This window comes from Acanthopagrus latus, chromosome 12 (assembly GCF_904848185.1).
Source record: "Acanthopagrus latus isolate v.2019 chromosome 12, fAcaLat1.1, whole genome shotgun sequence".
Lineage (NCBI taxonomy): Eukaryota > Metazoa > Chordata > Actinopteri > Spariformes > Sparidae > Acanthopagrus > Acanthopagrus latus.
In genome coordinates, this window is record NC_051050.1 from 18,460,432 (window position 1) to 18,477,133 (window position 16,702).

General features: G+C 43.8%; 3 protein-coding genes across 11 annotated transcripts in view; 1 reads left to right on the plus strand and 2 right to left on the minus strand.

Annotated features, from left to right (window-relative positions):
• rapgef1b (Rap guanine nucleotide exchange factor (GEF) 1b) overlaps positions 1–10,974 on the plus strand; it is a 45,460-nt gene extending 34,486 nt beyond the window's left edge. For 6 of the 9 annotated variants that reach the window (XM_037116861.1, XM_037116862.1, XM_037116864.1 and 3 more), the window contains 15 exons: positions 2,529–2,675; positions 3,110–3,202; positions 4,150–4,235; positions 4,563–4,668; positions 5,391–5,466; positions 5,831–5,915; positions 6,262–6,354; positions 6,654–6,839; positions 8,247–8,331; positions 8,438–8,532; positions 8,652–8,730; positions 8,814–8,915; positions 9,053–9,150; positions 9,350–9,478; positions 9,723–10,974. In XM_037116861.1, coding sequence (XP_036972756.1) covers positions 2,529–2,675; positions 3,110–3,202; positions 4,150–4,235; positions 4,563–4,668; positions 5,391–5,466; positions 5,831–5,915; positions 6,262–6,354; positions 6,654–6,839; positions 8,247–8,331; positions 8,438–8,532; positions 8,652–8,730; positions 8,814–8,915; positions 9,053–9,150; positions 9,350–9,478; positions 9,723–9,873 — 1,611 coding nt within the window. In that variant the 3' untranslated portion in view covers positions 9,874–10,974. The remainder of the gene's footprint in view (positions 1–2,528; positions 2,676–3,109; positions 3,203–4,149; positions 4,236–4,562; positions 4,669–5,390; positions 5,467–5,830; positions 5,916–6,261; positions 6,355–6,653; positions 6,840–8,246; positions 8,332–8,437; positions 8,533–8,651; positions 8,731–8,813; positions 8,916–9,052; positions 9,151–9,349; positions 9,479–9,722) is intronic. The other 3 variants (XM_037116867.1, XM_037116869.1, XM_037116868.1) reach the window with 2 other exon arrangements.
• Positions 10,975–11,011: 37 nt separating this feature from the next.
• uck1 (uridine-cytidine kinase 1) lies at positions 11,012–14,602 on the minus strand. The gene is made up of 7 exons (XM_037116870.1): positions 14,415–14,602; positions 13,800–13,959; positions 13,125–13,221; positions 12,883–13,025; positions 12,714–12,808; positions 12,535–12,583; positions 11,012–12,452 (listed from the first exon to the last, which is right to left on the minus strand). Exons 1-7 carry the CDS (start codon positions 14,502–14,504, stop codon positions 12,265–12,267), a joined length of 822 nt encoding a protein of 273 aa, XP_036972765.1. The 5' UTR covers positions 14,505–14,602; the 3' UTR covers positions 11,012–12,264.
• A 181-nt stretch (positions 14,603–14,783) lies between these two features.
• Positions 14,784–16,512, minus strand: dnlz (DNL-type zinc finger). Its single transcript, XM_037116871.1, has 3 exons — positions 16,109–16,512; positions 15,891–16,030; positions 14,784–15,013 (listed from the first exon to the last, which is right to left on the minus strand). Exons 1-3 carry the CDS (start codon positions 16,403–16,405, stop codon positions 14,860–14,862), a joined length of 591 nt encoding a protein of 196 aa, XP_036972766.1. The 5' UTR covers positions 16,406–16,512; the 3' UTR covers positions 14,784–14,859.
• Between the last annotated feature and the right edge of the window lie 190 nt (positions 16,513–16,702).

Here is a 16,702-nt window from a genome sequence, read left to right on the forward strand (position 1 = left end):
GGCCGTCCCTCAGGGGTCGGTCATTTGGTTGCTGTGTGGTCCTTGATTTTGCTCATCCACCCGTCCATGTGTGCATTTATTTTGGCAGTGTGAAGTTGTTGATTTGTCGTGTGTTGTTTTACTTTTTTTTTTTTTTTTAGATACATTAAAGTGTGCTGAGTGTGTTGTGGTTCTATGCAGCCTAGTTTGTGTGTTTGTGCATCTCACTTTATCAGCCCTCCACACGGGTAATTATCAGAGCCGTTTACTGAGCCTGTCACTATAGTTACGGTATTGACGTGTCCTAAATAACTTATCATACATATCTTATATATGTATGTGCATTAAATCATTTTTTTTAATCTTGACTTGCTGAGAATATCAGACGCAGCAGATTTTTGGGTGTGTGTGCGGCTAAAATAGTCACACCCTCGAGCCCTTCTTATATATTTTTATTTATAAAAAATTTCAGCCTCTTAGTTTTATTTTTGATTATTACTAGAATAGGTTTACACAATTTTAATGCTTGTTGCCATAATGTATTTCCCCTCTGAGAGCCTCTGTTTTAGCTCCTGTCTCTTAAAGGCCAGCCTCCCCAATACCTAGTCTGCCCTGATTGGTCATGTCACACAGGCCTGAGTCAGCACCGCTCACCATGTCTCCCTCAGCTCAATTCTGTTTTTAGTTTCCAGTTAGCTTCACTTCTATCATGTTTATAGGCATAAATTAAGCAAATGCGTGACACGGTGATGCAGTAATGTCACGGAATTAAAGGCGGGACAATTGAGGAGGCACTTTAGGAGCAGTTTTTTTCTGTGGGCGAGAGGAGCTCCTGTTAGGCTTTTTAACTTTGAAGAACTCTACATGCACAGGAACCTATATAACACTGACAAAGCAAAATATGTCTCCTGTGATATATTTCTCACATCTCATCTCCGGTGTTTAAACACTCTATTTGGGAATGTTTATGCAACTGTATTATAATTAAATTAGTGGAATTACTATCTTATACTATCTTCTATCACCATTATGTCTTTGACTAAATATCATCTGACAAAAATGTAATTATCGTGATAGGCCCGCTTTTTGCCTGTTTTCAGTTTGCCTCAGTGTTGCATTGGGAGAGCTCACAAGAGACTGTGATTTGTTTGTGATCATAAATAACAAAATGGCTCTTTGTTAGTCTAACTGGAGCATTTCAGCCATCAACACGTTCTTGTTAATCAATTAGCTTGTGGTTAATAAATGTTATATTGCACTCACTAGGGTGCACTAGGGCTCGGACAGTTTGTTACAGTGGTTTGTCAGTATGTTGGGAGGGGTTGACCCATGGTGACCCCATGGTGTGCGAGGCACCCAGTGTGGATCTCCCTCAGGATATCTGCAGTGGAATGCAGCACCAGATGGACCTGATGGAAAACACATTCCTCCTGTTTCTGCTCCTCTTCCTTCCTCTCCTCTTCTCTCTGCTTCATCCTCCAGTGTCGGTCTCTTGTCCCTGCACTCTCGACTTTCTCCCATCTGTCTAGCCCTCCCATTCACCCTCCGCCATGCTGCGAACCCCCCCCCCCACACACACACACACCCACCTTCAACCTGAAATGCACACACACCTCCACACTTCCCATTTGTCTGTTTTCTGTGGAATGTTTGCATTCCTCAACTCATTGGGGCATGATGTTTTTTTTTGTTTTTTTTTTGAGGGGAAGGAATGCCAGGAAAGCTGCTTTGCATATGTGGAATGGAAAGCGAAAGAAATATTCAGGAGTTGATTTTAAAGTAGAAGTGTCTCCCCCTCCCTGTATGTGTTGCTGATGTCCCAATTTTATCAGCACTTTTTTAAAACCGCTGCCAAGAAAAAGGGCCGACCCTTGGTCCTTTGCTTTCAGCTGATCCTGCATGTCTGTGCATGAACACGTGCGTGGATTTGTGTGTGAGTGTGCATCGGCCCGCGTGTGTGCAGTGTTGATCTGTGATCTGTGTATGAGCCTCTCTATGCTGGTATGCTGAAACGGGGCTGATATGTGCAACGTGTCAAAACAGGTTAGCACTAACTCCCCTGCAGACAGGCATCTCCTCCAGTGGCCACACACACACACACACACACACACACACACACACACACACACACACACACATTGTTGAGGCACCTTGTCCCACAACACATACATCCTTCGGAGTTGACTCTAGCTTATCTATCCTTGTTGAATATTTCTGTCTTGTCATCCTCCATGTTATCACACTGGGGATGTTTTTTTTTTTTCGCCACAGGTTCCAGTTTTGAATTTACTGGGAGTTTGTGTGTGTGTGTGTGTGTGTGTGTATGTGCAGTGCATTTCATGTTCAGGCACATCACTCTCATAGTCAAGGCTTAACAGAGGTTTGGAGAATGAGGTGAACACTTTTTTTCAACCCTTCCTATTGTTCAGCTTCTTTTTCCTATCTGCTCTTTCGTCGCCTCTCTGATCCTTTCGGTCCTGTCTTTTTTTTATTTCTATTCTTTTTTTTCTCTCTCTTTCCTGCTTTCGTTTCTTTCCACCAATCCGCAGAGCTTGGACCAGGTTGCCTTGACCAATGCCACCATTCTGGATGGCAGCGGGGGCGGGCCCAACGGTTCCCTGGCTGGCTCAGTGGGCTCTGTGGCTGTCTGTCTTCCTTCTGAGTCTTCTCTCACTGACTCTCTCCACACCTCAGCGGTGAGCTTACACAGGATAGATGTCAGAAGCAGGAATAATCTCTATGACAGAAAATAAAATGTGACACTGGACGCCTCAGGCAGATGACAACATTTTGGTGTTCATTATTGTTGTTCAGATGTTAATATAGTGACTCATTCACTTAGTGGCATCTTGTTGTAATTACCACTGCCCACAAATTGTCTGCTGTCTGATTATTGGTCTTAAAGAATCCCAGTAGAGCATGTTGCACTGCATGTTCTTTTTGCCAGCAAATACTGTTACCTTTACAAACGGCGCGCTCCAGTGCCACCTGGTGGTCGTGAGCTGGAAAACACGCCGCTCACTGCACAAACACCAAACCTCGGCTAGCCCACATATCAACACTTGATAGCTCTTTGGCCCTCTCTCCGCTCCCTTACGCCTGGGTTTGTGTCCCTCCTCTCTTCCCGTAGAGCGAGAGCGCGAATGACGAGGGCGGGGAGGGGGAGTACGTCAACTTGTACTCATCCAGCCAGGCCAATGGGGAGCTGCCTCTCTCCCTCAGAGTAAGTAGCTGACCGCCACGGGTGAAAGGTCGATTCCATTTGCAGCGTCCCACCACTTCAGGATATGGATCAATTTGAAATTGCGGCGAGGGATTCGAGGCCGTTTGACTGGCAAAACTCGTCCGTTGCATCGAGTAGCTCTTATTGATTCATCTCCCGAACTGAAGGCGCAGAAATGGAATGTGAATGCAGCCAAACCTGACTGAGCATGACTTCAGGTTCACGGGTTTGCCTGCAAAGGGACTCATGTGCTGTGGTTGGTGTCTGTGGAGAAAGATGTCCATGTTGTATGCTGCTCTGACTGCCTGGCGAGGTGATTGCTGTCTCTCTGGCTGCGCTTCAGCTGTAACGAGCATTTAACCTTGTTCCAATCTAACACCTGACATGGGGCTGCTCTAAAAGGGATTCTCAATGGTTCACCGGTTTTCAATTTTCCAATAACATTCCCCCATAACAGCTTATGTGCTCCCGTGCATGTGCGACAGCGTACATGTGTGTGTGTTTGTGTTTGTACTCCCTTGAGCCCAGCGCGTGCGTTTGTGGGTGTATTTCAGGCATGTTTGGGCTGTGGTGTGTGTAACTGTAAGTGAGAGCGATGTGGATGTGTGTGAGATTGCGTTCATAGTTTTACATTTGGTGCAGTTTCAGCGTGTGTGAGTTCTACCCTCTGGTGTCTTTCTGTTTTTGGGTTGCTTAGGAAAAGCTACATTTTACCATCACCTTCAACCCTGATCTCAGTCCAGGGATTACATCCTTTGTACATATAGATGCAGACATTTGTACAAAGCATCCATCCTCTCCTCAACCAGAAGTGGAGCATGCACTGTTGGTTCAATCCGATCTCATCAGTAGCCAGCCTTCTGTCACTGCATGGAACCACTCACCAATGATGTTCCATGTAACCTCCAGTACAGATGTTGATTATTGCTTTTCCCCGCATTGATTAGGAAACGATCACGGCTGACGATGTACTTCAAGACCCCACCCCTCAGATGCCATCCACCAACAGCAAAGAGGCTTTGGACAAGGAGAGGTACGGGTCGTAAAGATCACACTATCATAAATAAATTGTTTACTGTATTTGTACATTATATGGCCAGAGCATGTGTGTTTATAGATGTGGCATCTCTGTTTGTAGAACTTAATATGACAAAGAACACAAGCTCAGAACGTCACTTGTAGATGTGACATTGAAAAGTTAAAGGATGAATTCACCCAAAAAAGAATGTGCTGTCATTATTTACTCATCCCCTCCGAAGAAAACATCAAATCTATTGAGCTCGGGGACACAGCTACGGTCACACAGTCTTAGAAAGTGTTGAGTGTTTCTGTCGTGATGACATTTGTGTGTTTGCTTCAGGAGGCAGAAGTCGACGGAGTCGGCTGGGAGCGACGAGGAAGACGTGGACGAGCTCTCCCTCATAGACCACAAGGAGATTATGAGCAGAATAACACTAAAACAAGAAGTAAGTCAACAGCGTCCGTCACTGATACCATGCCCTGTTTTTAGGAATCTGCTGTGACAGAACTGTGCAGCTCCAGCATACAAAGCACATTTTATCCTGTTAGTGCGGTGCAGGCTAAAGGTCACTGTGAGTCACTCAGATGTGAAATCAGATCCCGAGATCCACCACAGATAGCTGCTGCTGCCCTCTGGAGTTAAGTCGGCAGAACTGCACGGCTGAAATTGAGAAACCGCCCTCCTCCCACGCCTCCTCCTCCTCCTTTGTCCTGTGTGGTGCAGTCTGATAGACAAATGTGTGAAAATGCTGCTCGCCTCTCTGCAAGGTTAGGGGCAACGTGACAGCAATGATTTACAAAAGCAGATAGGGAGGGATCAGATCTAGGCGGCAGGAAGATTCACAGTCTGTAATGACGTTTAGAGCTGTTACAGAAGACATATTGCAGTGGTGGGGCTTTTATCACACACAAGTCTGACTTTTTCTTCGTCATCAGAGGAGCTGGTGCAGGACAGGGAGAGGTGGGGGCCTTTCAGAGAGGAAAGAAAAAACAGGCAGATGAAGGGAAGGTGCAAGCTACGTTTTGGGCTAGACTGCATCACTCCAACTCTGACCACTCTTGTCCTCTCTCTCGCCTCCGATCTCATCCATCTCTCTCCATCTTTCTGTCTGGCATTAATTTCCTCTTAATTCTTCGCATCTCGCTCACTGTCCTTATTTTTCCCCAGAATGATGACGGCCCAGACGTTCGTGCTGGATCAGGAGATATTCTATTAGTCCACGCTACAGAAACAGACCGCAAAGGTACAGTACAGACCACGTTAAGACTCGTGCTCACCCTGTGTGTTTGTGTGTCACTGGGCTTCAGGGTCACTGGAGCAGCTTTGTTTTGCTCATTTGACAGACCTGCATTCATTGTCTATTCAAAGACAGATTTATTTTTTATTTGTAAAGTCTGATTCTTGAGTTCGACAAATGTGTTATCACTTTGCTAATCTCCTCGTCTGAGGAGCATTTGAGACGGCCTCTGTCTCTGTAATGTGTCTGTCCAGGTTTGCAGCCTCCACGTTTGATGATGCGCTTTCAATTTTAGTTAAGTTAATTGGGAACTTTGGCTGCACTTCAACTGAAATATGCTGCTTTTTCCCCTCTGTTTTTTGCTCGGCAGATCTTGTTTTGTACTGTGAAGCCTTTCTGACAACATATAGGACTTTTATAACCCCCGAGGACCTCATTAAGAAGCTACACTACAGATATCCTTTTCAAATTGCTCAACGTGTCACTCTGAACTTAATCATTGTTTTCTTGGCAGAAGTGCTGTTTTTCTTGCCTGGTGATGTTTGTTTTTTAGAATGCCTATTTACTAAGGAAAGACGTCTTTATCTTGTTTGCTCTCAAAGAGAAATAATCAAAGATTGAGACTTCCAGAACATCCCTAATACTCTGTTGATGGTTACTGAAGTAAATTACTAGGAAATGTTGGGAGTGTTTGTGTGCCAGGTATCATGAACTTTAACCCCTGAGATTTTTCCCATAATGATCTAAAAGCTGGCTCTCTGCACGTACAGTATCGTTTTATTGTCCTTGACCACGAAGCACATACACTAGGTTCTGCCACAGTCCAGACACCTTCAAGAAGCGAGTCAGCAAGAACACGTTCTTTGTGCTGGTTCGTGTGGTTGATGAGCTGTGGTGAGTAGCATGGAACTTGTTAATAAAGGCATGATGGTGAAACATAACAATAGAAGTCACTCATATTAGTCTTATTATCTCGCTCACAGTGAACTGGAGCCGTAAACTATGTTTATTTGTACACAATCATCCTAAGAGCTTTATTGTTATTCTGCTGACGGCTATAAACAAAAGATGTCCTGATTTGCGTGAGAGTGTCCGGAGAGCTCTCTTTGTTCCAAAATCTCCCTTTAATTCGTGTTTTATCACAATAACCACTTAAATTGCTTTTTGCCTCCTCTCTTTCCACTGTCTTCCAGCTTGGTGGAGCTGACGGAGGACATCTTGAAACAGCTGATGGACCTGGTGTTCACGCTGGTGTGCAACGGCGAGCTCAGCCTCGCCCGTGTGCTCCGCAAGAACATCCTGGATAAGGTGGAGCAGAAGAAGCTGCTGCGCTACACTAACTCCCTCAAGCCACTCGCTGCCCGAGGGGTCTCTGCAAGGTACTTTTGGGGTCCAGGGTCAGGTTCTGATACCAGTATGGGATGTGTTGAGTCAGTACCTTTGAGAATAACAGACAGTGTTGTGTTTGACATTTGATAATGTTTCAACTGAATCCCATGTTCACATCTCTTCTCCACATGCTTTATTCCACAAAACAATTTTAGCTATGTTGCCTTCATCAGATGATGCCTGAGGTTGTTTCTGGTTTCACTGCATACATTTGATCATGGTCATGGTCATGAGACATTGCAGTATTCAAAACAACATTACCATCAATATTTCAGACACTTAATACAATATATATTTCAAGTGGATTCAGAAATTTTTAAAAAGATGAGCATAAATACAACAAATGTAAATGATAAGAATCTTTCATCCTCAACTCAAAATGGCGGTCTGAGATCTCTGACCCAACAGCAGAATTACTTGCTACCTAAAATAATCTGCAACACAGTGTCAGAAATCAGGCCATGACAGGAAATGACCAGAATACCCCGGCCAGTGCAGCATTTTTGAATAAAGAAATGGAAAGTAGGAAAGAAATAAGCTTTTTGTCATTAATCCAAATGACTACTGAATATTAAAATTTTCCCAGCCACTCCCAGTGATCACCACTGTCTTTGGCTGGTGAGTGAAGCAAATCTACGAAAGCTGCTAAAGCCTCTTGCATATTTCACCGGCATTCGTACTTTGTAGTGGTGCTAATTTGTTCTGCCTGCATGAACAGATCAGATGGATGACCTGAGGTGATAAAAAGCCTCTGCTCTTCATACGTAATCTGACATTCCCCCCCTTCCTATCATGAAACCTGTAACCAAGATTGTAAAGAAGATTTTATCAGACACATCTGGCACAGAGTGACATGCAGTAAACTCACGCAGTTGGTGTTATTTTTTTAATTACAAAGCAGCAAAACTAATTTGACCAATCCTTCTGTAGGAGTTGGATAATATCACAAATGTATTTTTTAAAAAGAACGAGTCATCACTGATCACAGTGTTGGCTGATCAATCCCCACACCCTCCTGTCCACACAAAACTCCAGGTTGCACAACTGAATAAATAGGCAGGGCTGCGTCATGAAAGGCATCCAGCATAGAAAAGTCCCGTGTCAAATCAAATATGCCGATCATAAAATCTGATTTCCCTGCTGGGTCGGGCGAGGCCCAATGTCCCAGCGAGATGGGAATGATCTGCTGCGGCGACCCGAATTCGTTAGAAATGCAGAAAAACAATTGGATTCACACTCAGAGATTAACTTCCTGTGAAGACGTTAAGCTGCGACAGACAGACAGACAGACGTGACTGAGAGAGTCCTTTCTGTCCATCAGTCCTGTGGCTACATCTAATGAAATACAATAAAAGAAAATTTAAGGTGAAGGCTTAATACTTTGTGTGTCCTCTCAGGCCTGGAACTCTCCATGACTTCCGCAGTCATGAGATCGCCGATCAGCTCACTCTCCTCGATGCTGAGCTTTTCTATAAAATTGAGGTACAGTTGCTTCTTTGTGTTAATCCTCTCCAGTGTTTACGGACATTAATTGTGTTTGGACGCTGAGCTCCAACCCAATAATTTCCTCTTCCTGTTTTCCCTTCAGATTCCTGAGGTACTGCTTTGGGCCAAGGAGCAGAATGAGGAGAAGAGTCCGAACCTGACTCAGTTCACAGAGCACTTTAACAACATGAGCTATTGGTAAGACCCCAAACCACAAGCTTCATGGCCTCAATCGGTATTCCTGGCTTCCCTCTTACGCCATCTTGCCCACATAAATGTTGACACCATCACACGGTTTGTTCCTCTTTATCCTGCAGGGTCCGCTCTCTGATAATCCAGCAGGAGAAAGCCCAAGACAGAGAGAAGCTGCTTCTCAAGTTCATAAAGATAATGAAGGTTTGTCACATTAGACTCAGATAGCCTAACTGTCATGTCTTTTCATTGTTGTTTAACACATTTATACAAATTTCTTCTTGCAGCACTTAAGAAAGTTGAATAATTTCAACTCCTACTTGGCAATACTGTCCGCCCTGGACTCTGCCCCCATCAGGAGACTGGAGTGGCAGAAACAGACCTCAGAGGTGAGAGGACTGTGAGGATGTTGCAAAGATCTCCATCTCAGAATCTACACATTTATTTGTATTGGTCAGAGAGAAGTATTATGATTATGTCTGACACTTTTCTCTCATGTTATTGTATCTGCTCAACCATCTCTCAGGGATTGGAGGAATATTGCACGTTGATTGACAGCTCCTCCTCCTTCAGAGCATACAGAGCTGCTCTGGCTGAAGTGGAGCCTCCATGCATCCCGTACCTGTAAGTAAACCAATATATATGCACATGTCTGCCCTCCACTTAAACAGGAACTTTACCACTTTTCTCTGTTTTCTCTGGTCATGTAGCAGTTATTTCAATAATATTTACATCTTTCTGCTGCATACACGGTGCAGTTTTATGCAAGGGCCATGTTTCCAATGGTGAAATACTCCTCTAATATGACGCTTCCTTCTTCCAGGGGTCTTATTCTCCAGGACTTGACCTTTGTCCACCTCGGGAACCCCGACCTCATTGACGGGAAGGTCAACTTCTCCAAACGCTGGCAGCAGTTCAACATCCTGGACAGCATGCGACGCTTCCAGCAAGTGTAAGTCCACTTTCAGTACGACGGAAGGATGCACACAATGCTGATGTATTATCAGAGAGCGTTGTGGACATCCATCACAGTAATAAATGTCATCATTTGTTTGCCACTGGCAGGAAATACAATGTACCCCTTTCATTACGTTTTAATATTATAAAGCATCAGTGCCATGTCCACACAGGCTGTTTATTCCTTCTCACTGAGTGAATGACTGCATTAATCAAATTTCGACCTCCTCTCATCGCAGGCATTATGAACTGAAGCGCAACGAAGACATCGTCTCATTCTTCAACGACTTCAGCGACCACCTGGCGGAGGAGGCGCTGTGGGAGCTGTCGCTGAAGATCAAGCCCAGGAACATCACCAGGCGCAAGACGGACCGCGAGGAGAAGACCTAGGGCCCGTGGGCCTTTTCCAAGACTGACCTCCAACTGTGCTTCATGACACTAACTCCACTTTACTACAGACTGAGAGAAAAGACGAATGGAAGCTATACGCTGGAGCTAATGGGAGACTCATTGTGGGGGAGGCTGAACAAACTACAGACGACTGAAGCGTGGCCGAGGTTTACAAAGAGCTCCGCGGCTCTGGGAGATTATAATTGGGATTACTGTGGCTCTGGCGTTTTAGACGGGGGAAGAGATTCAGTGACTATGGTGAAGCTGGGAGGAAGCCTGGTGCCAAGGAGTGAGCGACGAGTCACACAGAGCGGACAGGGAGACGCTACGGAAATAACCAAAGTCTGCTCCCTGGGCTCTCTGTTTTAGAGTGGAGCTGTTGCGTGTGTGTGTGAGATTGAGCTGAATGGTCCATTACTCCTCGAGTTGCCCCTTCCTCTTCCTTTATGTATGTGCCATTTGTTGGTCATCTTCTGCAACCCATCTCCTCGTCTCACCCTCCCCGAACAGCAGAAACTCCAGAGCCGCCTGCCCTGAACTGTGACGTCAAGACGCAGGCCGGCCTACCTGAGAGTCTGCTGTGGGTGGGGTGGGGGGGATGTGAGGGGATCTGAACTTGAAGAGGGGATGACCGTTAGAGACTGAGTTTGTTTTGAGACATTTTGTGTAAGAATCATGTATGGTTATGAAATGTATTATATACAGTGCTCCTTTTGTTCTTAAAAAGGATGTTTATGCTTATGAGAAGAGCTTAGCTTCTCCCAAAGTGCCATACATATGTGCACTAAAAAAAGCAAAGCAAAAACACAAAAAAGATAAATTACTAAAGATGCTGTGATCTATGTATGTCATACTGAATCATTGTGTGCCGTGTTCAGGTGTAGAGAACCATCGGGCAGTTCACAATCACATCCCAGTCCCATGTCGGTGTGTGAACGAGTGTTTGCGTGCGACTGAAGTCCTCGGCGGCTTGTGTGTTTGTCATTCCAAAATGTGCTGTAGTAAAATCATTTTTCGATCCCTTTTCGGGGATAATGGTCAAAACCAACACATCACACTGTGCTATCAAACTCCAATAAAACAAACAGCTCTGTTTCTATACACACTCTCAGAAGTTTCATTTTCATTTCAAGTCACATTTCATAGAACTTCCATTTATTGTTGCACAGAGTGGTCAGTGGAAAATGAACTTAAAAAATTAAGGCATGTATTGAACTGTAAATCAAAGAGGAAGCACTCGATACCAGTCAAAGCGTGACATTACTTAAAGGATGAGTTCACCCAAAAATTTAAATTCAGTCATTGTCTACTCACCCCTCGTGCGGGAGGAGGGTCGGGTGAAGTTTCATAATGCACAAAATATTTGCAGCAAAACAGTGTTGAAGCATTCTCCGTTGTTGGGGACTTGTTTTAAAACGTTACACAACCGCAAAAAAAAATACATAAATAAACTGACTACATACTACTGTGATCAAAGACTCTGGAAGCCTCGAAATCCCAAACTGTTGTGAAAAGACTTTATTTACATCCTCAACACGAGGTCAAGCTTGTGCACCCACTTCAAACGGGCTGTGAGCTCATAGCTTAGCAGCTCAAGTGATGATTTTAGCTTTAAAACGGTAGTGAATAAAGATAGATTAAAAGGCCTATATAGAGCCATGTTATATCCTGTTTTTGTTTTGGTTATTTTTACGTTGTAAAACAAGTCCAGAGAACGAGTACTTGTACAGTTGTTAAGGAGAATGAGGCAAAACTGTTTTGCTTTGAAGTTCCAGAAATGTTTTGTGAGCTACAAAACTCTGCTGGCATGTGGAAGAGTAGATGGTGACTGAATCCTTTTTTTTTTTTTTGGGGTGAACTTAACACACAGCCATCTGGCCAGATGTGATCTAAATAACTTAAAACACACAGGAACTGCAGGAGAAAAGCGACAAAATAATTTAAATGGAATAATCCAAAAAATAAAGCCATAAAAAGCAGATATAAATATAGGTCAAAGTGCAAAAGCTCGACTAAAATTAAACATTCAAATACTCCATAATCCTCCATTTCAGTAACAGGTCATCTAACCACAGTCAACACTGAAAAAAACAAACGGTATCATGGAAGACTGTTACAAGTGAAAATTATATCATATATTATATCATATATGCGTATTAGTTTTATGCACCAGTAATTACGGTAAAAGATGAAGAGGTCACAGCACTGAATGCTTGTACCACCGTGGGATTGTGGATTATCTTTTCTGTTTTTTAAAAAAAAAATGCCTGCAGCGGCTGAGATTGGCCTCGCGAGTTGCCGAACCATCCAGCACATTTCAGTAGCAACGATCTGAAAATCTCAAAGCTCGTATCATACAGTCCGGACACATCCGTCCACCCGCCCGGGTCCTCAGTGAGGCCGACAGCTGGGCTCCAGCAGCACCCTCTTCCCCGGGGGATTAGCGGCTCCGTTCTGCAGGTCGCTCTGCTCGGCGATGGCCCGCTTTAAGGTCCGCCCGTTAATGGACCCGCGCTGCCATTTGCAGATGTCACCGTTCAGTATGTCTTGGATGTGCTGCACGATGAGGTTGATGGCCACTGGTGAGAGACGGATGATTTGTAAAGAATTCATGCTGAACAAACTGGCAGAGAAGCATCTTTTGTCACACAGAACACTTACCCATGTTGTCAACTCCCCTTGGAATGATGACATCTACATACTTCTTTGTCTAAGAGAGAAAACAAATGTCTTTAGATATAAGCGTTGGGTGGGAAAAAAGGCACACAATAGGGCTGTTCTTGTCTGTTTAATCAATCAATTAGTCGTCAATTATTTCAATTGTAGATCGTCATACTTACAGGCAAACAAAACTCTTCAAAAGCAGGCTTGACGAATGTTGTGTACTGAGTGAGAATCTGTTCCAGGTCCCTCCCTCTGCTCATGTCTCGCAGAACTACAAATAAAATCAGGCGTTTTAATATGCCGTGGCAACAAATAGAATATTGCACACGAGGGAGACGTCGATACCTCGGCGAGACAGTCTGACGTCTGAATCCGTGTCCACAAAAAGCTTCATGTGAAACATATCCCGCACTTTCTGCGGGTAGAAGACCAGGATCCCCTCAAAGAGGACCACATCTGCTGGGTAAACTGTGATCCTGTCTTCCAACCTGGAGACACAAACACGGTTCGTCATGCAGAGGCGACAGCGAGGAGAATTAGTAGATCTGTGAAAAGCTGGCAAAAGACGTGAAATTCTTCCTTCATACCTGGAATGAGTGACAAAGTCGTACGTCGGCACTTCAACCACCCTTCCCTCCACGATGTCCTTCAAGGTTTTGTACATTAGCTCATTGTCAAATGCCTCTGCGAGATATTAAAGAGAGTCGGAGGAGTAGATGTTAGTGTGGAGACAGTTTGGAGCAAGTTTCCTTTCTCTTCTCTTAATTAGAAAAAATGAACATAGACAGGCTTTTGTTCATAACACCAAAATTTGTATTCCAGTGTTTTTTTCTAATACACATTATCTAAAAATGATGATGCAGGATCGTATAAAAATCTATAGGTACACACATGAAAATATAAATATCAACCTATAATATTATCAGAATTATTTTAACAAGCTCAAGGACACAGTAATCTAGTACACAATGTTGAGTTTAAACACTGATGGGTCTATCAGAGGGAGATAGTCTAGTCCAACAAAACAGATTTCATGACCTCATACTCCAGGTGTGACACGTCATTTTGAAAAATCCAGTAACCGAATAACCTCTGAGGACATGGACACAATTAGACTATAAAAGCATGCAAAACATGAATAAAGTGATATTAGGATTAGGGTGTAGTCAGGTGGGGAAAGTGTAGTTGTAAATTTACAAACACACCAGTGTACAAGGACTCAAGGAAGAAGGGGCGGGGGAAACACACCACTGTGGCCTTACCTGGGTGATCAAAGTTGTACTGGCCCTTCAGAGCCTTCGCCTTCTGGTCCGGGGTCAGGACCCTGTAGAAGCTGTCCTGGCTCACAATAGCCACCTTCCTCTGGCGGTGGTCCACCTTGTTCTGGCCCAGGAGCTCCATGATCTTGGCGCAAACTGTTGACTGTGGCAGAAAAAATAACGTCTTTCACTCAACAGTTGTTGTTTATGACCCGTCACACTGCTTTCTAAGGTTACAGTTTCTGTAACTTTGTGGGGACAAACCCCGTCAAGTTTGACGTGAGGTGTGTTATCAGTGACCTTCTCAATGTAGTGTTTATCAGCTGACTCAGTCTCCGCCTGGCAGTGCGAGGGAACCGAGACATTTATTACAGCGGCTAGTTAGCAGCACGATGCGCTAAAAAGGTCTCAAAGAAGTGTTGTTAACAGGCCACAAGTGTAATGACTGAATGTTCTTGCGTCTTTAATGGATAATAACAAGAAAATGTTAGCTAACTGACCAAGGGGGGCGTGACATCCCGCTTTGACAGTTCGATTAGTGCTAACGTTAGCACTGCTAGCTACATGGGATGCTAATTTCCGTGATCGGGAGATTCCCCCGGCTGGAAATGGACTGACCTTGCCGCTTGCGGTTCCTCCGCTGACCCCTATGAGGAAAGGACGATGCCGGGGCCTCTCTGCCTCGTCTAGGGCTCCGACAGCATCCATTGCAGTCCTTCAGATGAGGAAGACTGCAGAAATCTAGATAACCCGGCTGCGTGCTAGCTATCTCTTGCAATAACAACGCGCAGTTCTCGCGAGAGCTTGCGGTCTTTCAGTTAAAATATTAACACAGGCGGGTTTGGAGCGGATTGCATTCAACATTTACATAAAATATAATAAATCACTCGTTATACATATTTTGAGCCGAAATGCATTCAATATGTGATAAAACATAATAAATTACTATTTTCAGTACTCATTTACTCATTGATATGCAATCACACATTATCGATTCATTTGTATTTATTATGAAATTAAATATACACATCTTGATATAAATATACACAGTACAAACACAGTATTATTGTTTTTCTGGGTCACTGTCCGATTTCTCTGTGTCTTCAGCACGTTGTGACTTGTCTTTCCAGGATTCATCCAAAACTATCTCCAGAGCAGCACTTCCTTCAACCCTCCTCACTGTCTCTCCTTTGGCCGCAAGGATTTCCTCAATGTTTCTGAAGTGTAAGAAAATATATAAACACACACACATAGCATATGAATCACTCAGAAATACACTCTGCACGCATTTATTGGTAAATCAAAGATGCCTGATTCTAAACAGCTTATTCTTCTTAGACATGCTTGATGTGTTGTTTGTTCACATCACTAGTGTGATGCATCTTTTGGCCCCCAAAATATGTTGCATCTTCTTCACCTTGTACCTCCCAATAAAGTGCAGTATGAGCATTAAATGTAGAACTAAATAAAACAGACTGACCGAATAGATCATCCCCATTGTAGACACATTGCTCTAAGTGCACGTCTGTTAATAAACTTCAAAAAGTTGTAGACCAAACACTTCTGTATTCTTGAGTTAATTCAAAAGCAGTCGCAATTACATCATCTGCCCACCAGAGTGCACTGCCAAGTTTATTTTTCTGTGGTAAATTGTCCAGATCTGAACACATCTTAAGAATTCATTACTGATGAGACAGAGATAATGATTACAGGAAATGAAAAGGGAATCAAAAATAGCCAAATATCCAACAGCCTTGGTTCTTTGTCCCATTCCATAACTGCAAACTAATGATACTTCAACAGCTCAGTCTGGCTTCCTCCATTCAGAAGTACATGCAGAATTTGACCATTTCTCACTAACAAATATCTGGAAACTAAGATATATAATGAGTAAGTATTCATATTATGTTCCTCCATTATGGATGTGCTCTGTAAACTTGTAACACCTGCTGTGAACTCTACTGATCTGTAAATACAGCTGATTTGTATTATTACACATTTACACTTTTTTTAACTGCTTGTTTGTGGTGTGTGGTTTGGATGTCATTATGAATAGATACCACGTTCTGCTTTACGTTCAGAAACACCACCAACCTCTTCCCTTCCAGGTCCGAGAACCAGCCGAGGTTGTCAGCGATGATGTGGTGATTCTTGCACCCTGGACACGTCACTATCACAACGCCTTTATGATACGCCTGCTTGGAAATCGTCTGCTTGGACCTGGTAGAGCAAACCTGCACAGGTGATCCAATCAACACGTCAGACACACGACGTTAAAACACCAGATATAATATGTCCAAACGCAGGTGTACCTTGCAGGTGTAAACGAGTTGATAATGTTTTGACTCGATCTTTCCAACGGCTCCATCTCTGATACTCGGCGAAGTTGAGAATCCTCTATAACTACTGAGGCTCCTGCAAGCAGGTGACAAAATGTGAGAAGTGCGCTGGTCCCGTGAGGAGAGGAGACCCGTCCTGGCCGCGGCGGTCGTCGGGCGACAGGTAAACACAGCACTGTGATAACAACGAGACAACCGGCGGAGCGTCGGCATCGTCCACGGAGAATCCGATGAACGCAAAATAACACAGCATGTGCGTAAAACAGACATGACAGCTGATGTTTAAGTATCTCAGAATATGAACGTTACAGGCGGTTTCATCACATTGAAAGAGTGGAGGCGTTCGGTTCGGTTTGTCGCGGTCTGATGACATCACACGTGTCGGTAGTTTCAAAATAAACGTTATTAACCCAGTGTTGGCAGGTGGCATTTCAAGTTGTTTGCATGAAAGCAGTGTCATCCCGAACATAAATAAAAGAAAGAATGTATTACTATATTTGGATAAGTGGAGATATTGTGTAGAAATATTACTCTAGTTAAAGTGAATTACCTGTACACATAATACCG

What these genes read in the sequence shown, in the direction of transcription:
- uck1 (XM_037116870.1), bottom strand. Translation starts at nt 14,504, where the DNA reads ATGGATGCTGTCGGAGCCCTAGACGAGGCAGAGAGGCCCCGGCATCGT. An exon ending in CGTCAGACTGTCTCGCCGAG is followed by an intron (nt 12,809 to 12,882) that starts GTATCGACGTCT and finishes TTTTATTTGTAG; the next exon opens with TTCTGCGAGACATGAGCAGA. An exon ending in AAGGGGAGTTGACAACATGG is followed by an intron (nt 12,453 to 12,534) that starts GTAAGTGTTCTG and finishes GTCTCTCACCAG; the next exon opens with TGGCCATCAACCTCATCGTG.
- dnlz (XM_037116871.1), bottom strand. Translation starts at nt 16,405, where the DNA reads ATGTCTGTTTTACGCACATGCTGTGTTATTTTGCGTTCATCGGATTCT. An exon ending in AACTCGTTTACACCTGCAAG is followed by an intron (nt 16,031 to 16,108) that starts GTACACCTGCGT and finishes TCACCTGTGCAG; the next exon opens with GTTTGCTCTACCAGGTCCAA. An exon ending in TCGGACCTGGAAGGGAAGAG is followed by an intron (nt 15,014 to 15,890) that starts GTTGGTGGTGTT and finishes CTTACACTTCAG; the next exon opens with AAACATTGAGGAAATCCTTG.